The 26969-nt window shown below is 34.6% G+C and overlaps 1 protein-coding gene across 3 annotated transcripts in view; it reads left to right on the forward strand.

Moving 5' to 3' along the window:
- The window catches only part of Arhgap24 (Rho GTPase activating protein 24), a 482648-nt gene that overhangs the window by 69035 nt on the left and 386644 nt on the right, over window positions 1–26969 (forward strand). For all 3 annotated transcript variants that reach the window (XM_071614402.1, XM_027939807.2, XM_027939806.2), the window contains one exon: window positions 18817–19016. In XM_071614402.1, the coding sequence (XP_071470503.1) occupies window positions 18837–19016 (180 nt within the window). In that variant the 5' untranslated portion in view covers window positions 18817–18836. The remainder of the gene's footprint in view (window positions 1–18816; window positions 19017–26969) is intronic.

Below are 26969 nucleotides of genomic sequence, written 5' to 3' on the forward strand. Positions count from 1 at the left end.
AATCTAAGCAAAATCTGATTATTCATACCACCTTGGAAGAAAAGCAATTCATGTTTCACTTTGGTAATTACTAAGGGGATATGCAGAGCCGACTGTCATTCTCAGAAGTTTCTTTTTCAAGGACTTTGAGGTATAAAATGAGTTAGGAAACAGGTAATTTAATGCTGAGACCTAAAATATTTATTCAATAGTTTTATTTTCAGGGGTCAAGAAAAGAAGTAGAACATTTCTATCTTTTGTGTAAATAAACCTATCTCTGAAAGGCAATTGGAAGAACAATGTATTTTGAGTGCACTGCAGTTCTATGTTGATTACTTTTACTAGTTTGGCTTTCATTGTGTTAAATCATGATAGTGTCCTTTTTGCAGGTCAAATCTATTTGATGACAGCAATTTGATAGGGTTCAGCCTAATCAGGAGGCTGTTCCAGGAAACAATTATACTTATGGAATGTGATGACCGCTAGGTGACCATCTTTAAGACAGAAGATGATCAGTAAAGCCCTATCCATTGAGTCTATCTCCCCTTAGTAGAAATGTATCTTGATGCATTTATTGACTTGTAATTGAATTACTGGCCTAAAAATATTTTGAACTCTTTTACCATGACTTGTTAACTTTAGCAAACAATCCTACCAGGAAACAGTAAACCTAGCTGAACTCTGTAGGGTTTTGTTTTGTTGGTGCTAAGGATGGAACCCAGTGCACAGGGTACATGCTCAACCGCTGAACTACATCCCCATCCTCCTCATTGAAATCTACGAATTTGTTATAGCTTTGTGATTTTTTATATTTGAAAGTGTAGATAACATAACTGGAAGTCTTTTGTAGCATGATACCAGTATATAAATGTAGGTTCTAATTCAGTTATTGAAATAAATTCCACAATTAATGCTTTGTTCTGCTTGAGGGGAAGCAAGAATTGAACCCCTGGGCACTTAACCACTGAGTCATATCTCCAGCCCTTTTTATTTTTTATGTCAAGAAAGAGTCTCAATAAGTTGCTTAGAGTCTAAGTTGCTGAGGTTTTTGATCCTCCTGCCTCAGCCTCCTGAACCACTAGGATCATAGGAATGTGCTACTGCACCTGGCACAATTAATGTTTTATATAAGTTATCAGTAGTTTCTGGGCCTATACTAGAAAGTTGATATTGAATGATAAAGTACCAGTATTATACTTATTGGCACTATAATGTACTTTACATTATTAATGGCCTTTGGATCTAAATGGCTTATGCCAATATTTCTGCTTCCACTTTTCCCACATTACAGCTAATGATATTTAACCTGTATGATCATTGAATTTGTGAATAATATATCCCAATAATTTATATATCCCAATAATCATTGGGATATATAAGTGGTAAATATATAATAAAATATTATTATTTTAAAATATGGGTTTACTTACAAAATGAGTCCCTGAATATAGAACTTGGCACAATCTGAAAGATCTGAAGCAGAGACATTTATTTTATCTATATAGCAATGCTATATCCACACAACAGTATTTTTGTTAAAAATGAAGATAAAATGTTTTCCTGTATGTTCCATTTTACAAATATAAGAATTTTTTTTCTTCTTTCCAAGTCTTCACTAGAAAAATAGCAGAAAACATAATAAAATGTAAGAAAAAGTAAAAAAAAAATTAACTCACAATTTAATTGTACTCCTACAAAACCATTTTATAGTCTTATTTAAATCTACCATGGTACTTATTTAAAATAATTTTAATATAAATAAACTTATTATCTTAGTTAACATGGAAATATTGTTTGATAAAATAAAGAGCCATGATCTATAAAATAAATCAGAAAGAATCATACTAAAACATATAATGAGAAGAAAGTGTTTGAAATTCTATTATTGTTAAATGCAAACTTAATTTGTAACTTTTGCTCTTTAGGCTTTGCTAGTTGATTGCCACCCAACAGACACTAGACAGTTTCAATAAATTTAAGTTGATTCAGTGAAAATAAAATAGAAAAAAAAAATCTTTGCTACTTTTAAGTTTGAAATATTTTTCTACTCTTTTCATTGTGAAGATTCAAAATATACTGTGTTCCAAAAGGAGTCATTTAATTAAGCTTATGATATGGAAAATAATGTTACTATGACTATCACGAATTTTCGTGTGTTATTCAACTCACCATATTTTTAAAATTAATATGCATCAAAACAATTTGGTGTTTAGGAGAATTTCTTCTAAAGAGTACAAATTTGTGATAACTCCTTGACATGCTCACATATTGGCATTTATAAATAAACACCAATAAAAATTTTAAAATCTAATGTAATGGTTTTCAAACAACAGAGGACAAGAAAGAATACTCAGAGGCCAATTTAAATATCTTTAATAATTTAGTGTTACCAACCTTTCTGCACATCTACCAAGAATATTATTTGGCTAATTTTTTTCTCAGGAATCAGCAAGACAGAACTCTTGCCTATAAGATGAACATCTTGATGCTGTGATCAGCATATTTAACTGCTTACCCTTGATGCTGATGCTGATGATGTGGATAATGATTTAGTTGCTGTAGGTTCCAAGAAGGATGAAGTAAGAATGAGCTCTGCAGGTTAAAGTTGAATTGAGGGGATAAATTTGGGTGACTGCTTCATGTGGCGGGAGTCATGGATCATAAGACATTGGGAGGCTACTTTGGCCACCTTGAAATGAGGCTAAGTTTGAACGTCATGTAATATGCAGTTGCACTACATTAAATTAATATTTGAGAATAACTATTCTGGCATTAGCACTGAGAAGTGTGTCTTTTGAAACTTTGAAACTGGGTGAAGGGAATGAAGTCATCATTTTGGTATAAAGGAAACAGGTAGCAGTGAGAGGAGAAAAATGGTGGTCAGGTGGAAGGAATGGTGAGGACGGAATAAAGGAATGTGTTGGTTGTGGGCACAGGAAGAATATCATCAACTGTTGGCATAGCTGGGAAATTGAATGTGGGTTATTTAGCATCCTGTTAATGATGAAACAACTAAAAACTGATTTTATAATATTACAAGATTCCAAGAGTTTTCTGAACCTCAAAGCAAATCTTAATTGTGTTTATTCTAAGTTTGATGGTATGATTATTTTTTAAACTAAGCATAAATTGCTATGTTGTATTAGAAAACATTACCATACTTTACAGTTGATTCATCTGAGTGTTACATTTCATAACCCCAGACTGGCAAACAGAATTTTTTTAAACATTCCTTAAAATGTTTCATTTTTTGTTTTACTCTAAGGTTGTAATTTAAGTTGGGCTGGTAGTTGAACTTTTGCAAATGGCCCTTCATTTAATACCTCCATGTAATATTTATATTGTTGAAATCCTAAAGCAACTCTATGGAAAGTAAGTACTATTACAATATTCACTTAAAGTGCTTACTTATATACTTATTTAAATTGTTATAAAATGTGTAAGTCGAATTAATAGACCAGTTAGAGTATTCCTCAATGGTCTATTAATTTGACTTACACATTTTATAACAATTTAAATTTTGATATATAAAGTGCTTGCTCTTTGCTCTGTTGTTTCTTTATTCATTCCTTTGGTTTTTTCTTTCTTTCTTTTTTTAATCCTAGAAAGTGTAAGGCAGTGGTCTATACAAGGCTTAACCATGAAGCAGTGTAGTTCTATAAGAAAAAAAAAAAACCTTCAGAATCAAGAGTCAAAAGATGTGCTTTTGCATCCCTTCTCAGATACTTGTTAGGCTTATGCCTTTAGCAAGCCAATTTAGCCTCGTGGATTCTCTCTTGAGTGGAGTTCTCAGCTCTACTTTTAAAGGGTTTTTGTCAGATGCATTTGGAATGTATGAGAAACTACCTGTGTGTATGATTATTATTTTAACAAGGCAACTTCTCAGACAGATTAAAATATGCTGGATTCTAATTGTTATTGTCATAGCTCCCCATCTTTCATCTTTCTCAGACAATTCTATTGCCATTTAAAAACACCTTTGCTTTTGTTCAGCATTTTATTTTTCCTCAGTCCAAGAAAGTTGAGCTTGGGGTTTACATGAGTAATTTCCTAGCATCTACGGGAGGCCTACCTGAGCTTAACAGGTGACTACAGATATTGACATCTAGAGCGAGTGAACACACATTAGTCATAGTATAATGAAATTCTTAGGACTTATATCTTTCTACTTTCCCAACAAAAATGACACAGTGCTCTATAGTTTCTTTGTTTATAAGGCAAACATGAATTTGTCACTTTCACTGAGGATTTTCTCTTCATAAAGACCAAGCACATGAGCCTTATTCTCCCCTCCCGCCACTGAATTGAGAATATCAAGTGTGCTGCAGCTTGGCTATGCTTTGTTTGCTGGCTTCTGCAAAGAACAGGCAAAAGCCAGCTCTGAACTCCTTGACCTGCCAAGCTGCTGAAGGGAACAGAGAAAAGTCAGTAAGGCAAAAGTTTCATACGGAAGGATCTTCTGAGTCTAAGAATGTTAAAAGTAAAAACTCAAAATGAAATATATGAAAATAAATAAATAAGCACACATCAGTGATACATTGAGAACATGAGGCTATGTATAACATGGATGTGTATGTGTGTGTATCTCTATATCTATTTATCTATAATATGCATGCATATACATATAGATAGATGAAAATCCTGATATCAGATTTTGTCCTAAAGAATAAATAGTTGATAACTGTGTTTACCTTTTCTTATAGATCCTTTGAATGCACTAGACTATTCTACACAAGAGTTCATTTTGTGTGTATATATATATATATTGCTTGGAACAACCACTTATTTGTAGTAGGACTGTACCTACTTTCTCCATCTGTAAAGTGCTAACAATAATGGCATATACTTCATGGAGTTATTGTGAACATTAAATGAGTATGCACACACACATACACAGACAGCATTTGCAGTCATCCCTCAATATCCATGAGGGATTTATTCCAGAATCCCCCATGGATACCAAAATCTGTGGATGATCAAGTCTCTTATGCAGAATGGCATCGTACATTGCTAACCCATACCACAGCAAAGAGTAAACCTACTAATTAGAGTTCAATATTTTAGATGGGGCTTTTGAACATTTGACTAAAGAAACACAGATATCAAGTGTATAGTTCATGAGTTTAGACAAGTGCCTCTACAATATGTAACTCATATCTCATCAAGATAGAAGACATTTCCATCATCAAAGAAAATTTTCCTTGTGCCCCTTTTTACAGTCAATATCCACCCTCAAAAGCAGCCACTTCTTCATTCCTATCACTGTAGACTAGTTTTGCCTATTCTAGACTTCATGTGAATGGAATCGGTTAGTGGATGTTTTGAATCTGGTTTCTTTTAGTCTTTATATGATATTCATCAATGTCTCTCTCTCTCTCTCTCTCTCTCTCTCTCTCTCTCTCTCGATGTGTACATATATATATATATATATATATATATATATATATATATATATCCCTCAATAGTCTATTAATTTGACTTACACATTTTATAACTATCAAACACACACACACACACACACACACACACACACACACACAGAAACATTCTGCTAAGTGAAATAAGTAAATCCCAGAAAATGAAGGGCCGTATGTTCTCTCTGATATGTGGATGCTAACCCACAACAAGGGAATGTCAGGGGAGGGGAAGAATAGAAGTCCATTGGATTAGACAGAGGGGAATGAAAGGGAAGGAAGGGCGAGGGGAAAAGGAAGGGCAGTAGAATTAATTGGACATAACTTTCCTATCCTTGCATTTGCACACATGACCAGGGTAACTCTGAGTCATGTACAAGAAGAAGATACTAATTAGAATAAGTTATATTCCATGTATATATAATTTGCCAAAATACATTCTACTGTCATGTATATCTAAAAAGAACAAATAATAAAGTATATATATATATATATATATATATATATACTGATACATATAGATATGTAGTTTCTTTTTAATTGCTGGGGAGTAGTCCACTGCCTACTTAGACCATAATTTGTCTATTTAACTGTTGATAGATGTATTAGTCAGCTTTTCTTCACTGTGTCCCAAATACTTGACAAAACTAACTTAGAAATGGAAACATTTATTTTGGCTCATTGTTTCAAAGGTTTTTGTCTACAGTTAGCTGGCTCCATGGCTCTGAGGTGAGACAGAATATCATGGCAGAAGGGTGTGGTAGAGGGAAGCTGCTCCACTCATGGCAGAATGGAAGGAGAAAGAGAGAGAAGGGCCAGAGACAAACAAAACCCTCTGGAGGCATTCCTCCAGTAACCTACTCCCTACTACTAGATCCCACATCCAAGTAGCCTTTCCAGCTACCAATTCATCAAATGGATTAATCCACTTATGATGTCACAGTCCTCATTATTCGATCATTGCTGAAACACCCCACCTCTGAACTTTGCTGCACTGGGGATCATGCTTTCAATACACATTTCAGTGGGTTTCATTTTTTTTCTGTTTGAAGCTAATATAAATAAATAAAACCAAGTAATATCAACATTTCCATACAAATTTTCTTGTGAGCTTATGGATTCCATTTTTCTTAAGCATCTAAGAATTATTAAGTCATAAGTAGGAACATATTTAACTTTATACAAAATTGCTAAAAATTTTATCAAAGTGATTGTACCATGTATACTTCTGCCAGAATGTATAAAAATTCTAGTTGTTCCATATTCTCACCAACATTTTGTGTTGTGAGTATTTTTAACTATAGCCATTCAAATGTGTGTGAAATGGCATCTCAAAGTGGTTTCAATATGCATTTATTTGATATCTAATGATGTTGGGACTTTTACCATGAGATCATTGGACTTTTGTATACCTCCTATTCTGAAGTACCTATTCAAATCTTCCTATTTTCCAAATTGAGATTTTTGTCTTTTATTTTCTTGAGTTGTAGGAGTTCTTTGTATCTTATTCATATAAATCTTTTGTAGATATGGTTTTTAAAAATTTTTTTAGATGTTGACGGACCTCTATTTTATTCATTTATTTATATATGGTTCTGGGAATTGGACCCAGGGTCTCACACATGCTAGGCAAGTTCTCTTACCACTGAGCCACAACTCCAGCCCCTGCAGATTTGCTTTATAAGTGTTTTCTGACAGTCTCTGACTTGCCTAATCATTTTCTTAATGATGTCTTTCAAAGAGAAGGAACTTTTAACAAAGTATTTATTATAATTTTCATGTTATTACTTTGCTTATCCTTTCTAAAAACATTTACTTTCCCAGATTATGAATTTATTCCTCTGTGTTTTCTTATAAGAGGTTTAATTTTCAAATTTAGGTTTTAGATCTCTCTTAAATTAATTTTTGTGTGTGATACAAGGTAAGGAAAACTCTGTGTGTTTTAAACATATATTTTTTTTATCATTTTGAAGGAAAAATTTCAGAAATATTTTCAGTGTTTTTTTTTCACAATAAAAGAATATTTTGCATAACACATTATTGAAACCAACTCAAACTTGGTTGAGCAAAAGAAGATTTATTTATTCACTTTTCTGAGAAGAATAACATGTATCTTAGAAGATCCAAAAAAGTTACACAGGGATCAGAACTTCAGGGGCCAGAACTTGGATCCATATTCCAAGGCTCTCTCTATTCTTCTCCCATACCTGCCTCTGTCTACACTGCTTCAGTCTGTAGACAGCTTTGCTCTGTAGGGCAGGGAAGATGTATGCTGTCAATCTTGATGTATATCTTCCCCCATCTTTCTATAACCATCAAAAGGGAAGGGTTACAGGGCCCTTCTTAAGTCACATGCTCATTCCCTGGGCCAGTCACTTCTACTGTTGAGCTCAGGTCATGTGAATAATTAAGTCCAGGTCTATTACTACAGCAGTGGTATAGTGGTACCATCTATAACAATATGGCATGCGGGAGAAGGGGACATTTGTGATGTCCCAAAGCTCTGGACATCACAAATAATACATGTGCCACCAAACTACCTAATTTTTTAAAATGTTGTTTTTAATATATAGGATTTTCACTGAACTCTGTTCATTAATTGTATTCATGTGTAAAGGCAATTTTTTTGTCACCTAAAGCTAAAGTGTGAATTAATTACTTTAAAGCACTAAAACTATGTTCAATAAGGGGATCTCAGCAAAGGCCACAGTTTAACTCATCAAAGTCCACCATAATGTGAATAATGCTGAATAAAGTAGAACAGCAGTCAGATTCTTTTTTTTCCCCACTTTGACATCATCTCCCTACCATCTTCAAATTCTAATGAAAAAGTTGTATTGTCAGTACCTCAATATAATAAACAACTGGGAGAGTAACTGTGGTTCAGTGATTAGGACAAGATTTATATACTTAGGGAGAGTAGTAATTTTCCTGGGCTTATAAAGCAACCCTGATGCTGTTCAACCCACAGGATTAATTGACAAAGAAGAAGCAGTCCTTATTGGAAATCATTAATTGCCTCAGGGCTTTCATTTGAAGGAGAAAACCTGAAAGTTCATTCTAGACAAATGACTATCTCAAAGTTACCCACTTGTATTTTCTTTTAACTGTGGTCAAATAAAATCTGGTCCCACAGACAGGCTTGAAATGATAATGTAATCGACAACATTTGATTTTCTTAGTTGGACTCTCTGAATGTAGCAGATATTGAAAGTAGTGTTTCATAAAAGCTTTTATCTAAGCTTAAAAATATGACCATCAGGGGACAGAGATGGAGGGGTTATATCAATGATAGACACAAAGGCCGTTTGATGATTATGAGAAGAGGACCCAGCTGAGGTGGTTTTCCCCAGTTGGGCATGACCATCTCAGCATCCCACAGACTTTGCCTTTCTTCTCTCCATTCTCCCCACAATGTGCTAAAGCTTTTCTTTATTGTTCTCCTGCTCTCTCTTCCTTTGGGTAGCATAATTCATTACTTTTCAGATTTGGGAGTGGAAACCCTCCTTTGTTTGAAACAACTTTTCAAAAATGATTGTTCTGGGTGAGAGCGGAGAGGGCCATACAAGCGCTTAAAACATGAGATGTTTAGAAAATCAGGTTTCTGATACGATTTCAAAGAGTCTAATCTTAAATTAAATTAAATAACATAGAATAAGGAATATCCAATTCCTGTTTCCTTTTATTTGCTTCCAGTTTTTCTTTGTTTTCCTGTGGCCCTACAGCATGCAATGATATTTGCCATCTTCAAGCTTTCGTGAAATGATTAGTTCTTGCCATGAAAATATATTGGCTTTCTCTTCTGTTATCATTTCAAATGGCATTCCTTTTGAGGAATACCTGAGTTTTGATTTGACATTTAAGGGAGATCTTTAGTTCTTGGTTTGTTTACAGAACTGAAATAACCAAGTCTTCCTTTCCTTTCCATGTGTGATTGATTGACTGATTCTGCCTAGAGTGTCATAGTGAGAGGGCATCAGGGGTGTGAGCACCAGGGCGATTAACTAATGATGTCTTCCATGACCCTGAAGAGCAACAGTACAATTGACAAAATCTGCCAATACTTTATTAATCCTATCAATGTCAAGTCTTTGTTTTAATTTGATTTTGTTCTACTCAATTTATCAGCATTGGAAATTACAATAGCTGTTCTTTTCACTTATGCTTCAGATAGTGATGTGGTGATTGGAAACACTTTGAAGTATATGTTAAAATACCTTCTTCAAAACCTCTTTCAAAAGGAACAGATTCTCTCTACAAATATGAGGCATTACCTATACAACAAAAACATAGCAAATACTTAAGATTGGTTTCTTTTTGTATGGTTGGTCCCATTAAGTCATTTTGATTTCTTACTAAATGAATGTGGAAATATTGAGGTCTACAATATGAAATATAGATTGAATGAATTAAAAAATGCAGGGGTAGCATGCTGGCAAAGGTAGGCAGGGATCATACTGGGTATTCTAGACCATGACAAATAATTCAGATTTAACTCTTATATAAAGGAGTAATCATTGGAGATCTTTAAGCATTGTAGTACCATGACCTGATTTGCTTTATAAAATGAGTTCTGCTATTGTGGAAAAAAATGTATAATATTATTTTGGTAAAAATGGATTCAGAGAGAAAGTAGAATAGTATCAGTAAAGGAAAGAGATGTGTTGAGTCTGTATTTGTATGATTTTTTTTTCCAGAATATTCATTAAACTGTAAAGCTATAATGAGTGTGTGTGTGTACATGTGCACTTGCACTAGTGTGAGTGGGGGAGAGAGATACATGATTTTGTTCAAGTTTTAACCATATACCCACATTATATTGACTTTCTTTTCTAAAAACAAAAAAAAAATTCTTGAGGTTAGATATTGTAAAGAAAAGAGATTTATTTAGCTCATGGTGATGTAGGCTGAAAGTCCAAGATCTGGTGGCCCCATTGGTTTGGCCTCAGGTGAGAACTTTGTAGTAAACGACATAACATTGGTGGGAGCAGAAGAGAGCACAAGACATTACAATCCAAGGAGATTCAGGAGCCAGGTTTGAATTTTTTACAACCACTTGCTCTTGTAGGAATTTCAAGGTCTCTGGAGACGTTTGTGAATTTTTTCCATAGATGACATTCCTAATGGTCTAATTACCTCCCACTAGGACTTACCTCTTAAAGGTTTTACTACCTCCTAACACCACCACACTGGAGACCAAGTTTCTAGCACATGAAACTTTGAGTGACACAATCAAAGCAAATTCAAATCAAAGCATACATAATTTAATATCTGACTCAGGAGAGAACATAGAGGTATAGACTTTCATGATGGAAATATTTTTCCCTTACTCTCACCTATTCTGTCTCCACCTCCACTTTCATCGTTCATTTGCATTTCTCTCATTCATACTTGTTCTGCCTTGTTGCATGGTCCTGCTACACTTTTGCTTTCATCCTTCCATAAGCTAGGAGATTATATTGACAAATTTACTCTACTTATTCTTGGCTTCCCCACACCTGAGAAGCTGAGTATTAAGGGTGGCTTTATTTGGGCTTGGAAAATGGATAGAAACTTGAAGGCAACAGTTAGTCTTGTCATATTTGGTAAGAAAAAAGTGGCATTAAGCTCAGTGTTGAACTATTACCATTAGGAAGGAAAGTGAGGGTACTAAAAGTGGAGGCACCTGCAACTTGGAATCATCATCGAAGGCCAGTACTTGAGGGAGAATTGTTCAAGTAATTTACTAGGAAGCTCTCAGAAGAATGGAAATGAGGGAATTAGCATAGGACAGGGAAATAAAGTTAAGTGTAAACCAGCTTTGGCCTAATCTAGTGGAATAACTCTGGAGCACAAATTGTAGCACAGATTTAGTCTTTCATAATTCAAGGATCCTGACTACCTTTTGTACCCCTTTTCCAGTTAGTCCTTGGCTAAGGATTTTGGAAGAAGTAGGTGACAGAGAATTTCCCAAAAGACTCCCCTTTAGTGAAGTCAGTGTCCAAGAAAAAGAGTCTAGGCTGTGAGTCCTGATCAGTTAACATACACACCTTCTGGTTATTCTGCTTAGGAGTCTATAGACTGGGTGGCTTAACTAATAAAAACTTATTTATTTCTTTATTTTCTTTTCTTATTTTTTGTATTTTTTTGTTCTTTTTAGTTATACGTGACAGTAGAATTTATTTTGACATATCATACATACATAGAGTATAACTTCCCATTCTTGTGATTGTACATGATGTGGAGTTATGCTGATTGTGTATTCACATATGAACACAGGAAAGCTATGTTTGATTCTACTGTTTTTCCCATTTCCATCCCCCTACATTTCCCCCCATTTTCCCTTGTCCAATCCAAGTGAACCTCCACACTTCCCTCCCCACTGCCTATTGTGAATCAGCATCTGTATATCAGAGAGAATATTTGGCCTCTGGTTTTCTGGGATTGGCTTACTTCACTTAGCATGATAGATTCCAGTGCCGTCCATTTACTAGAAAATGCCATAATTTCTTTTTCTTTTTTGCAATGTTTTTTTTTATTTAAATACAACAGCAGAATATATTACAATTCTTATAACCCATATAGAGCACAATTTTTCATATTTCTTTGTATACATAGTATATTCACACCAATTCATGTCTTCATACCTATACTTTGGATAATAATGATCATCACATTCCACCATCATTAGTAACCCCATGCCTCCTCCCTTCCCCTCAACCCCTCTGCCCTATCTAGAGTTAGTCTATTCCTCCCATGTTCTCACTCCCTATCTCACTATGAATCAGCCTCCTTATATCAAAGAAAACATTCAGAAAATGCCATAATTTCAATCCTCTTTTTGGCTGAGTAATATTCCATTGTGTATATATACCACATAGGGCACCTATGTGGGTTCCATAGCTTAGCTATTGTGAATTGAGCTGCTATGAATATTGATGTGGCTGTGTCACTATAGTATGCTGATTTTAAGTCCTTTGTGTATAAACTAAGGAGTGGGATACCTGGGTCAAAAGGTGATTCCATTCCAAGTTTTCTGAGGAATCACCATACTTCTGGAAACAAATTTTTAACAGTTCTGGAGGCTGAAGTCCAAAGTCAAAGTTCTGGCCGGGAACATTTCATTCTGAAGCCTCTTCTCTTGGTTGGTACAGGTGGTCACTAACTCACTGTGTGCTTGAAAGTCCTCTTATTTGCACAGACACAGAGAAAGAGTAAGCAAATTCTTGTATCTCTTCTTTTAAGGGCATTAATCTCATCAGATCAGGGCTCCACCCTCATGACTTCTAATGCTAATTTCCTCCCCAAAGTTTCACTTCAAAATGTCATTACATTGGAGATTAGGATTTCAACTAATAAATTGGGGGTGGGGACAAAATCATCCAGTCCATAGTATCAGGAAAGAGTTCCACATAGGGCACCAACTTCTGCCTTAGATAGTGAGGGTTAGGAGGTGAGGGTGGGGGCATCCAGGGACAATTCAGATGAAGTTAGAAAATGTAGAGAGGTTTGGTAGGATTCACCATTCACATTCAACATCCATAGCTGAGCTGAAGTAGAGGAATGGCTGTTGTATGTCAAGCATGGAGTGACTCAGATGAGAAAAATACTACTAGTGTTACTTTATCCTGAAATTATTTCAATATTTAGAATACTAAAAGAATTTGATGTTCTAAATTTGATGTACCATTACAGTTGTTGGAGAAATGTTTTAGGAAAGAATAAAAATAACCCTTAATTTTACAGATTGACTATATTACTAGCACAAGCAGCTTGCTTAATGAACACTGTGTGGTGAAGTTGTTTTATGTTCTTTGCTTCATGAAAGAATATCAGGATCTGTAGACATATACTTACATGCTTTCCAGTGCCATGGCACTTAATATTTTAAAGATGAGAAAAAATATCAGCAAATATTTTGCCTTTAAGGATTTTGTTCTCTAGGGAGAACACACACAATGCATGTAGACCCACACCTACCTGCATGTATAGGCACATATATGTGCATGCACGTGCTGTCTTATTCTTTGTGTTCATAATGTGAATCCTTCTAGATAGAAAAGATATATACTAGCATTTAGGAATACAGCCAATAGAATGTTTGAAAACCATCATGTTAGCAACAGCTAGAAAACAAAGCGTTTATTTGTTTAATAAGAAAGAGAATTCAGAAGAATATTGACTGTAGCTTAACAGTGCATACAGAGGAATCATATCTTACAAAGAAGTTTGATTCTAATGGATTCTAATGCTGTCACAGAAAGTGACTATAGGATGTGATCCAAATTACTCCAGTCCTATAAATCTCTCATAAATCACAATATTCTACCAATATTGCTTGTTTTTGTTTTCTTCCCCAGCAAAAAACAGATTACTGTTCTTACATTGAACAACTTGAGTAATTGGTGTTGAGGAGCCATGAGGCATGAAATCATGTGCACCCAAACTCTAAGGCTACATTTGCACAGTGAGATGTTCATCCTTCCAGATGCCAGGGAATTGACACTGATAGAGGTCTGCAGATGCACTTCTTCCATTTGGCACTACTGTGGGGGCATACATTCATTGAGTGGCTTGGAGTCATCGAAGTGTAGTTGCTTTTGCTAGTTCAGTTGCTCTCTTTCTTCTCTTCTGCTCTAGTTCCCTCTTTCTTTCTTAATCTCTTCTGTTTGCTGACCATGTGTAGTTGAATCTATATAAATTTAAATGTTTTGCAACTCTTTGGTGTCAGGCATTTTATTTATATTCATCTGACCTATAATATTCAGCAATATTCTTTGTTGAAATGAAGTGTGTGCCTTTTGAGGTGAGAAGATTCTGTTAGGAGCATATATTTTATTTTGATTGTATATGCAATGCTGTTGCATTTCTAGTCTCTGGTTGCAAAAAAAAAAAAAAAAAAAAGAACCATATGAGTAGATGCAGGAACCGGTTTCCACCATTTAAAAATAATTCAAAGCTACAAGCCCATCAAATGATGGGAACTTTCTAAGCCATGGTATGTTATAATAGCCCAAATTAAGGCTTTTTATTCAGAGTGATATGACCACACAAATTAATTCCTCAATTTAATTTTTGTTTCATTTTGGAGTAGCCACTCATTTACATCTTTATTATGTTGTCACTGTTATGTTCATTTGGTAATGAAGAAGATAATTCTGTTTTGTAATCTCATCTACTACTCTGCTTCCATGCCCTGACTACAGTGAGAGGATTTTCCTGGTATAGATTCAGTTGAATCATTCTCTGAGATTTTAAGTGAATAAATGGTACTTGTTTTAGTGCTAAACCAAATTGAGTATGTACATTTACTAACAAGGCTAAAAACGTCTACAAGTTTGAATAATATTATTATTTTTTTGTAAAGGACAATTTCAGGTTTATCCAAGTCTGATAATTTTAATATTGTATTTAAGAACACTTAATATGCTAACTGAAATCTATGTCAGAGGGGAAAAAAACATTTCTTAAAGTACACAGTTTTCTTTAAGACATTTAATAATATTAGAAAGAAACCTCAAAAATTTCCTTTTAGGAATTCTATTATGGTTGTTATCTAGTTTCATGTGTTGATTGAGTAGATGTGTACTGAGTACACTATTAAAAGCTCTGGTGATACTATAGTGTGAAAAACCATGCCCTTGACCTTGTGAAGCTTATGGTCTTCTGATGGGGTGATAGACAAAAAATAAAAAATTTGAAAATACAAAATAAACAGGTAAAGAACTTGAAATATAGGGAAGTGTGAGGAAAACAGAGGATACAATTCAGGACAGAAAATAATGAGAGATGAACTAATTCACAGAGTGACTAATGAAGGCCTACTGAAGAAGGTAGATTTTAGGCTGAGACTTTAATGGAAAGGGGTAGACCATTCAAAGAGCCCAAGATAGTGGTTTATGGCTAGAGATCAGCAAATATCAGGCATCAAAGCTTAAGGAAGCTTGGGTCTCTCCAGAACCGAAAACAGTCTGGTGTGGTTAAGCATGTATGTGTGTGGGGAGTAGAGGAGCAGGAAGGAGGTGGTATAAAATTAGGTTAGAGAAGTAAACAGGCTCCAGATGATTCAGAGCCTTTCAGACTCTGGATTTTGAAATAAGTACAATGGGAAAGCAATAAAAATTTTAAATGTAGAGAGTCATTATCTCATCTGAATTTTTAAAACCTTATTTTGGCTGCTCTTTGAAGAAGGAAATATGTGTGAGCTTGTACCTGTATGTTTGTGTTTGTGGTTAAGTACAGAAATAGAGAGACCACTTGAAAGTATATTAGAATTGTCTCCTTAAAAAATTAAATGGTGCCATAGGGTGGCAATGGAGATGAAGCCAAGTGAAGAGATTTGTGACATTTTGGAGGTACTGTATTTTGGATATATAGTTGTGATATTCAAGGTAAGGGAACATCAAGATTCAACTTATCACTTTTTTTTTTTTTTTGCAACTGGCAGTATCATAGTCTCATTTCCTAAGATCAAGAATGGTAGATCTTGTTTCAGAAGGAGATCGTGTTTGCTTTTGGACTGGCATTATACCTATTGTAAAATTGATTATTTCATCAAACATAGATTGAAATTCACCATACACCAGACAAATATGGGGGATACGTGGTGTTCCTACAGTTGTGGGATTTCAGAGATGATAGATTTCAGAGTGCTAGAAGAGACCATGAAGTTATAAGCAATCTAGTTCATTATCCTTATTTTAAAGATGAAGGGTAGAATTCGAAGCATTTAATTTCTCCAGAAATATCATGAATCCTCTATAAAAATCATGGTTATTTTTGTAAAAGTTAAATTTATTCATCCAGAGCTAGTTGTGGCATTATTTTTCTTTAGGGATGTGATGAATCTATTTTCATTTGTTTTAATGAATCATTATAATTAGCATTATTAAAATACTTTCTGATGTATTATAAAGTCATGAAAATACAAGTAGCTTAGCCAGGATTTCAATGAGTAATGCTTTATTGGCTCCAGCCAGATTTATTAATAACAGAAACATGCAAAATCATAAACCATATTCTAATGTACACACATTTTCTTCACTATGGCATTAATAGTAGACAAAAGGGAAATTGGCCATTTGTGTTTCTATATGATTGATAGTAAGTTGCTAATTACTTTGAATTATTTTTGAGTGAACTTTTTAAACCTAATATAAAGCATGAAATTGAGAGGAAAGGGAAAAAAAAAGAGGCCCCCAAAAGTTTGTTTTTCTGTAATGCATACTAGATGTACGTGTATAAAGATGTGCGGGTGTGTGTATGTGTGTATATATTAAAATATTTGTTTTATGGTCCTATTTAATTTTATAAATAATGATGTTTGGTCAAGAATAAGTAGTGAGTAAATGCATTGTACAGATTTTAATAATTTAAATACCAGGAGAAGAAAAAAGAAGATTATTTAGAGTGGTCTAAATAAGCAAGCTTATTATCTAAATTATATTACACCATTTATTGTTCATTTAGAGCAGAGTTTTCTTGGCTCTTTATACTAGGTCAAGTACTGTGAAAGAAAAGAGATGAAAGTTCTTGCCCTAAGGGCATAACAAACTTAAAACATCAGGCATGATCCAATCTGCAGACATACCAGCACACACAGGAGGAGAGGCTGTTTCCTGCAGTCAGTGGTTACTGCCATGGGAATGCCCCATATAGCAGAGAATTTCATGATATTTTGTAGAAATAGGGGGGTGTTAATTAGAAGAGCATTTCAGTATAAAAAAGGATAAAAGTAGATATCAATAAGACAGATAACAGTCCAGTGTCCTACTTGAAGTTTAAAAGGAGTTCAGAGAACAGACGATTTTGAAAGCAAGGAAGGAGATAGATTGGAATGTGTGTCAAAGGAGGAGGCAAAGCTACTGAGAAGATGGGTGAAATTATCAAAATAAAAAGTAATTAAACCAAAGTTCTGCCTCATTGCTGAATCTGGAATGGCATGATTACATTAAAAAATGCTTTGACCAATATCAGAAGGTTTAACCTGCCCCTTCAAGGAAAAAACATTAATAACCAAGGGCTGACGACAAAATGCATGAAGTTTATCACCAAGATTGTGAACACACAAATTGGTTAAAAAAAATGGTAAAAATAAATACCCGTCAAAAAGGTAGCTTGTCTCCTGGAATCCATCAGAAATAATGAAATAGGGGTTTTGTTTGTGAATATTTGCAAACAGCAATATTCTGTTTTATTAGTTTACTGTATCATTGTATCCTTGTCAGAGACACAAGGGTGAGCTGGGCACAAGGGTCCACAGCTGTAATCCCGGCATTTCAGGAGACTGAGTCAGAAGGATTGAAAGTTGGATGCCAACCTGGGCAACTTACTGAGAACTTGTTTCCAAATAAAAAGGGCTGGGTATATAGTTCAGTGGTAGAGCATTCTTGGATTCAATCTCCATTACCAGGACAAAAAAGAAGACGACCTAAGAGAGAAAGTGCATGTCTCACTTCCTGAATAAATTTTTTAAAAATAAACCTTCACAAGAATTTGGAGGAAGCCTTTGAGGCAGGAAAATCTGTCTTAATTCCTAACCACACATCCCTGGGTCTTCCTGTCAGCTCACCTCCTCCAGTCCTCCTGCGGTGGTTCATCTTTCTAACTATTGATTAATATTTTCCCTGTAATTAGCTTCTTTTCTTGCTATGTATACAGTATTCAGCCTTGCACTTCTTCATATATCACGTTAGAATATTCTTCCCTATGTCATGGGTGGGGGTACCCACTCATTCCTGAAGGCTGAAGGTGAGAGTGGGGTAAAGGAAGGACAAGTGACCAGGCAGGGTTTTTGTTTTTTGTTTTCTCCCAAACTTCTTTGGCTGCACTAATTTCCAACCAGCCAGAGAAACTCTCAAGAGGATACATCTTGAGAAATGTTCACATATGCAAACCAAATGTCTTCCAATGAGGTTTTTTTTTTTTTTTTTTTTAAATCTCTTTAAACGTTAACACATGTGGAGCTAGAGCTTGCTCAGGTAATCCCAGGCCCGCACAGGCAGGCCCCGTCAGCAGGCACCAGACACACAGGCCCCCATCTTAAGAATTATGTTTTTGTTGGTCATTTTCATAAATTGCTTCTTTACACATTACCTCTAGAACTTTCCCATTCTTAAGTCTACTCAGGAAAAAGAGGTTCTCCTCATTCAGCAGCCAAACTCATTTAAGGAGGCAGGAAAGCATAGCAAGGTCTTTCCAAGATGCCTCTGGGCATGTTGTTGTCAGGTCTGTGGTTTTCATCCAGAAATTTGGCCAGTAAGTTGATTGGTCCTTGGTTCTTTTCTTTTCTTTTCTTTCCCTCCCTCCCTCCCTCCCTCCCTCCCTCCCTTCCTTCCTTCCTTCCTTCCTTCCTTTCTTTCTTTCTTCTTTCTTTCTGTTTTAAGAAAGAATTGAATATAGCACAGCACCTTAGTCTTTCCCTTTCATTGTGTTTCTCAAACAGGAAAGTCCATCAGCTTGATCATGGAGGAGAACAATGACTCCACGGAGAACCCCCAACAAGGCCAAGGGCGGCAAAACGCCAGAAAGTGTGGGTGGCTGAGGAAGCAAGGAGGCTTTGTCAAGACCTGGCATACCCGCTGGTTTGTGCTCAAGGGAGATCAGCTCTATTATTTCAAAGATGAAGATGAAACCAAGCCCCTGGTAAGTAGGAAAAAGTAAAAAGCATTGCAGGCCTAAGAAAGCCAAGAACAAGTGGGATTTACTAGAAACTGATGGAGACTAAAGCCATCTCAAATTCCTTCATTTTCTAGCCATCCTTCACGCTTCTTCACCATTGTTTGCTTTAATGTGGAGCCGATGAACTTGCTAATTGAGGCCAACAAGCAGATTATACTTGTCTAATGTTAATTTTCTTTTTACTAAGCTGGAAAAGAATACCCGAGTCCCTCAGGCACGCTAACTTCATGAGAGATATTTAATGCACATCTACTAGAAGATACACTTTGTAGCCCAAACATCTTTCTTTTGGGGGGGAATAAGTTAAAAGGATAGACTTGAAGGCAAACTGTAAACACGACTGACTTTCAGTAATTTCTGAGACATCTTCAATAAGAATTCTCAGAGGCATCCGCTCCACCTTAACTCTTATAAAATATGGATATGGTACTAAACCAACACACATAATATACTCCTCTGGGAATCATTTCTGTGTTGCTTCGTGGTTCCTTAGCAGTCTTTTATTTCCTTATTTTCTCAGCCACAAATATCAAGTCTCCAGTGGCAGAAGAAAAATCTCCAAACTGCATTTTGTAGCTGCAACAGGGGTTTTCAGCTGTGATCATTGCTCATTAATTGATAGATGGGAGCTGAGGCATCACCCTGCGATTTCCCCTCATCTACATCTGTGGGATGTATAAATCAGAGAAGAGTCATTGTAGATTAGTTTATGTAAACATCCCTGACAGTATGTTCTTGAGGCTATTTCCTCTTGTGTTAAAGTTCAAGAACTTAATTAGGAATTTGGATCGAGACTCTGCTTTAGTATTTTAAATTCCCGAGGCATTATAATTTCACAAGGTTCTCATTCCTTTAATTGAATTTCATAAAAATAGCAAAGAAAGTACAACTATAAACCCAAATCATTCTCTGTTTTCTTTTTTTGTGTGATTCCTACTCATTTTTTAATGTCCACAAAGGCTATTTACACACATTTTCTTAAGAAGTACTCAAAATAATGCTCTGAGGTAGATGTTATTAATCCCATTTTGCCCTTAGAAGTCCAGGCTTAGGTGTGATTCAGATAACCCAAAGTGCAAAAGATGATGGGGCCGTGATTTTGTCTGGATACATCTGAGTTCATATGGCCAGAGGAATGTAACTTAATAAGCTGGTCCCACATTAATATTATGACAGTGAGAGCACATTTCTGCATCTGTTATTTTACTTGACATAGCAAACCTGTGAGGAATACCAGGATTATTTTAACAGATCAAAACATTGTGGCTTAGAGCTTATGAAGTGACACGATCAAGATCACATAGAGATCAGAGGCAAAGTAGTGCCTGTGATGTTACCTAAAATCGTACCCATTCATGTTAACAACTCAGTCCACCTCACACCATGCCAGAATGAGAGTCCATGGGATCGGACACGAAATCTTATCATATTTCTATTTTGTTTGGTGAGCTCCTCCATATCCGTTTCCACTCTGATTCCCCATGTTCTATGTTTTTCCACATTAACTTGATCCCTTTCACTGAGTTTGGTAAAATGATTTTGGTAAAAATAATATCTGGATATCTTGTGTTCAGGATAATAACTCACAATCTTATTCTGAGTATTGTATGATAAAGAACAAGGTGCCCTTTTCTCATTACACCTTGTAATTAAACACCAAAAAGTAGATCTTCTTGAAAAATGTTATAGCTGGACAAAAAATGATATCTATTTGTATTTGTCTGTGTAGCAACCAAAGGGCTATTGCTGATGAATGGCAGATGAGGACTAGAATCAGAGTTCCTTGCTCCTGATACAGTGCTCCTTCTGTTTTGCCTTTTGCCCTCCCAGTGAGATTCAACTTTTCTTTAGACTTACTTTTAGTAAGAAGTATATCTTGGTTATGTTCAACTTCAGTGCTTCTAACACAAGTATGCCCTGGGCCTTTGTATGTTTTCATGAAGGATACTTCAATAATATTGGAACAAACAAGCATTACTAAAGAAATGAAAAAAAAATTCAATCTTTTAAGCATTCCTAACCAGCTAGAAATGTTCAATAAACATAACCTCCTTTTGTTTTCTTCTCTCTTACAAGGCATTTACTAAAATAGGCACATAAAACCCCTGAAATGTGTTTCTCTCTTGTCCCAGAATAAGGATCTTAACTTACTTATGGAAAACTGTCAGTGAGTTTCTCCTAAACTCAATAAAGAAAATCAAACTGTATCATTATCTTTATTGTGAAAAATGCTCACCTGCTGAGGAAAATATATAAGCAAAATTATAATCACAATAGAGTACCATGGAAATGCTAAATGCTGTGAAAACACAATGTAATTAACACCAAGGAATGAGTGGTGCTCATCTGGTAGGGTTGGGAAAAGGTGCATGAGGTAAAAGATGACTCCTACCTGGGGTGTTGGAGATTTGTGGAGGTTTTCCAGGTGGATAAATTGGAAAAAGGAATTTAGAGCTGGGGGAAGATATGGAGTTGTATAATAGATACCTATTGATAGAGTGTTCCATAATGAAAGGGTGGCAAAATGGCAAGAAATGTCATTAGAGAAATCAGTGGGGCCATAATAGATAGGATCTGTATGCAAAGCAGTTACTGCATTCCCTTGTAGGCATTGGGAAGCTATTTCCAGACAAGCTGCACAACTATGTTAATCTTGAAAATAATTAGGATAAATGTTTCCTAGTTTAAAACCTGAGTTAATGAATATAGTTTTCTCAATTAGGTTTTTCTTCCATTCATACCTTCAATTTTCATCTCTCCAAGAAAAATATGTATATAACTATATTTATGCATAAATATGTATATATCTGATTTAGTGTATTACAGACTTAATCACTTGAACTTATTATTGATACTTTTATGTTCTTTTTTTTGTACCAGAGGTTGAACTCAGGGGCACTCAACCACTGAACCACATCCCCAGCCCTATTTTATATTTTATTGAGAGACAGGTTCTCACTGAGTTGCTTAGGGCCTTGCTTTTGTTGAGATTGGCTTTGAACTTGTTGTGATCCTCCTGACTCAGCCTCCCATGCTGATTTATAGGCGTGCACCACTGCGCCTGGCTTATTTTTATGTTTTTATTCACATTGAACCTTGCCTTCCAAATATTCAACAACCTGTGCAAGTGTGAGGACCTAGAAAGTTTCACCTCCACTTTTCTTATTTTCTTTTTTGAGCCAAGACAAAAATGCCTCTAGGTTCTCCTCTATAGGGACAGTATCTGATTGTAAACAATGACTTTCCAGTGTTTAACCAAGGTTCCCTGGCAATATATTAGCAGCTTTTCTCAAAATATAGCTATTTCATATTTAAAATAAATCAAACATTATATTCTTAGTATCCGGTGATTTTTTTAAGAAAATTGAAATAAAATCCCATAACTAGTTTATCATGAATAAAACTTTCTCCAGAAATCATTGGCTACAAGTGTTTGCACTTATATAGAAATGTATTTTATTCACAACAGATTTAAAAACAAAAGGCGATTTTTGTTTCTGAAAAACACATACACACAGAAAAGTGATGTATGTAGTCAACTTATGAAAATACATTAATATATCCATAATTCTGTGACTCAGAGGCGACTACTGTAAACATTCTATATGGTTGTATTTTTCCATTTTGAGGTAATATTTTTATTTTTATTTTTAAATTTTATAATAAAGTCTTATTTACTTTTAGAGAAAAAATTTAGAAATCATACCATGCAGAAGACTAAAAAAAAAAAATCCTCCCTATCACTGCATACTCCTAGGACTTTGGAATAGTGATTTTTAGAAAGGTTTTAAAACAAAGTTACACTAAATTCATGAAAGTTTCTGTGTGGTCATCTTTTATTATTAATAGTGATGACAAATGACTGAGGCCTTAATTATAGATACCATAACACCAAGGGAGCAGATAAAGCATGAATGTTAGTTATCCTAAAACTCAGGCAATTTTGCTGGTTTTGTTAAATGAATCCATTGATAAATTTCAAATGCTCTTTTGGATCCATTTATCTTAATTCTATCATGAAGTGTATTATTACTTAAATAAAAGCTGAATCTCAACTTGGGCTATGCTAGAGAATACTTCTGACATACTATCATGCTAGAAGTGGACAGGAGAAAGCATCGATTTTTCGGAGCCAGTTTGAGACTTCTGATTAAATGGCTAAAACCTAACAGGCACCAACCCAATTAATTTAGTCTAGGCATTCTACAGCAGTTATTGATCCAATTGTGTGGGGAATGTTTTTTCTGGACATGACGAGAGTGACACTATATTAGATCATAATAGATTTTCTTAGGGAACAAAATGATTTTGAGTGAATTATAACCTGAGGGCTGACCACTAAATGTGCAAGCATTGATTGCTGATTAAGAGTAAGCTCTAATTTTAAATATTTAATGAAATTCATGAGTTCATGAGATCTAGAAATCTCTAAGTCATTGCTGTTCTCTGTTATAAAATATGAGCCAGAAGGAGTCAAAGCCCCAACTAAGTGCTTAAAATAACACTGAAAACACTAAAACTTGGATTTCATTCTCAAATCCAAAACAGATTTCTACATGGCATCCAAACCTTTGGGTGTTTAAAAAGACATATAAAATGGTTCTGTATGTCATCATGAAATTTAAGAGCTCTTAGTGCTTTCCTAGAAATGATCAAGACAGAAAGTATTAATATAAAATATTCTACTATTAGTTGAATAATGTTGCTTATCACTGTATAGCAATATAGGCATAAGATGTATGTATTCATTTCAGAGTAAATAAAAGTAAAATTGTTTGGGTTGAATTTTGGCTTATCTACTTACTAATTGAGATACATTGGACAAATGTGATAGCTTGCTTAAGCTTTAATATACCCATCTGTACAATGACATAATAATAGTACATACCTCATAACATTACTGGGAGGATTAAATGAGAATTTATGTAGATGATTTTATAGAAAGCAATGGCATCAAACAAATGTTAGCTATTTTTATAATGTTAGACTATTGTATTTTAAGAGACTTATACACATCATTTATTCATTTGATTATTTAAAATTTCAAAATGTGCTTGTAAGTTTCTAATGTGTCTTTGGGGATTATGCCATTTTTGAAGAAATATAAATGTGATATATATTACAGAGAAAAGTGATATGTGCAGCCAACTTTTGAAAATACATTAATATATTCATAATTTTGTCACAGGTCACTACTGTAATTGTTTTACATGGTTTTACTTTTCAATTTTGAGATAATATTTTTTTCTATTTTGAATATTTGATCATATGATAAGATTACACACACACACACACACACACACACACACTCCCAAATAAGTATTTTAAAGAAAAAGCTTATTTGTTTCTCAAGTGAAAAATTCAAATAAGCAAGGGAAGGCTGTTTCAAAAAACTGTTTAGAAACCTAGGCTGCCAGTGATTTTGCATTTAAGTTTTAGCTTCCAAATTCCTTGAGTTATGCTTTTAACTGTTACTCAAAATGACTGATAGCTTTTGTGTTTGGGATGCAATTCAACATACAAACCAGATAGTCCATATTTTTACTAACTTATTAGCAGAAACAGGCAAATTTCCATTATGCCAACTAGTAGAGAAGAGAAGTTAGGGGTAAAAAATGAGTAAGTACAATGTTAAGTTGAACATTTGCATTTTTGGTGTTACAGAACAATTTTAAAAAGCTACTCTCCCCCCTAACAAATGACATATTTCACAGCCATTTGGTATTTATTCTCTTTTAGAGTTTTTTGGGAAGTAGACCTTGTAGTTTTCTCTTCTTTAGCTTTATCCTGCCATAATCCAGCTGGTCTCTATTTTTCTAGAGTTATTATGTTCTTTCATTCAGTGACTATTAATCAATATAAACTATACAATTTACATTATAGCTTTAAAAACAATTTGATCAAAGTACATACAAGAGGAAGTGAGGGGAAAGGGAAAAATAATGCAGGGGGAGAAATGAATGACAGTAGAGGGGGTAGAGAGAGAAGAGGGGAGGGGAGGGCAGGGGAGGGGGGATAGTAGAGCATAGGAAAGGCAGCAGAACACAACAGACACTAGTATGGCAATATGTGAATCAATGGATGTGTAACTGATGTGATTCTGCAATCTGTATATGGGGTAAAAATGGGAGTTCATAACCCACTTGAATCAAAGTGTGAAATATGATATATCAAGAACTATGTAATGTTTTGAACAACCAACAATAAAAAAAATCATTAAAAAAAAACAATTTGATCACTTTTTATATACAAAGCAGTAAACCCAGATGCAAAAATTATTATTTTCACTATGAATTCTGGCTCCTTTATCTTACTGTAATGTTTTTAAAGCTTTTTGTAGTAGGCATTAATATTTCATTTCTTATTATTTCTTAATAATATGCTATTGTATTAAATATACCAGATTTTGTTAATACATTTATCAGTTGATAGTTATTTGGGGTGCTTATGCTTTGGGGCTATACTGAATTGTACTGCTATGAATACTCACATACAAGTTTTCCTGTGGGATATAGGTGTGCACCTTCATGCCTACCTTCCTAGTAATTAAAAAGTATCTTTCCATTCAAAATGATGAAATACAAAACTCATGAGATAGGACCTGGGATGTAGCTCAGCAGTAGAGCACTTTGCCTGGTATGTGCCAGGCAGGCCCTGGGTTTGATCCCCAGCATCTCAAAAAAACAAAACAACAACAACAAAATGCATGAGGTAGAAAACTTGCCTGAAGTTTTTAAAACATAAAACTGCCACTTACTGCATGAAATTCTATCGATTAATTTCTTTTCAAAGAATTGTGGGTACAAAGGAATCCCTGAAGAGACACCAACATTTCTTGTGTCACTATCCAAACAGTTTTCAGAAGGGTCAATTTAAATATTAAGTTTAACCTTTCAACTCTTAGTATTATATATCCTATTATTACTAGGTGAAGACCTTCAAGTACTTAATTATGGATCTCTACTAACAGTCTGAATTGACAAGTCTCACCATATTTTAATTAAGATATTTTGGATCACATAAGTTGATTTGATCTTGGAAATAATACTTTGTAGAAGCATTTTTTTTGTCTTTGAAAAGACAAAATGTCTTTGATTAGCCTCTTCAGCTGAATTGCATGTTTTTTCCTTCATTTTATAATCTAGTTTGGGACATAGAATTTGTGTAGCACTATCCCTGGGGACTTCCATTCTCTGGCATTTCACACGACTGGTGCTTTTCTAACCTTCCTATTTTAATGCCTATCTGAGAATTTCAGATTTTTCTCTTGTGAAATATATTATCAATTTTACTGATGTCCCGGAAACTAAAATAATAGTAAGCTTTCTTATTTCAGAGTTTAACTCAAGTATTCTTCAGTTTCTATTTTTTTAACAATGACAATTAGAAAGAGTTCCAGCTAATAAAAATTGAAAATACATTTTAAGAGGTGATCACATTGTTTACTGTGATTTTCCAGGAAGATAAAAAGGGAATTAACATTCATTATGAGCTGTCATGTCTTATGTTCTTGGCTCAGTACTTTACATTCTTTCATTAATTCCCACAAAAACATTTTATGCATAGATTTTTTTTTATATCAGAAAATCAAACTTCAAAAGGCTTAAGAAAAAGTGATAACCCAAGGTGAGCTATTGGCAACACTGGGCAGAATAGTGAAAAAAATAAGAAAATGGTCAAGAAGGAAAAAAATAAATGTTCTTTGGAAGTGGGCAGGATTCATCTAGTCTCAAGAGTTTTCTGAGCACATTTATTTATCAACTAAGAAAGACAAAAGAAGGAACTTGATAGCAAGTTTAGTATATAGAACTAGAACTTGCATAAAGAAAAATTTATTCTTAAAGTAATGATGAGAATTTAGAGGCATGCTGGAGATTACAGAAATTATATTAATAACTCACTATTTTTGCTGAGAGT

The sequence above is a fragment of the Marmota flaviventris genome, chromosome 7, assembly GCF_047511675.1.
Source record: "Marmota flaviventris isolate mMarFla1 chromosome 7, mMarFla1.hap1, whole genome shotgun sequence".
NCBI classification, from domain to species: domain Eukaryota; kingdom Metazoa; phylum Chordata; class Mammalia; order Rodentia; family Sciuridae; genus Marmota; species Marmota flaviventris.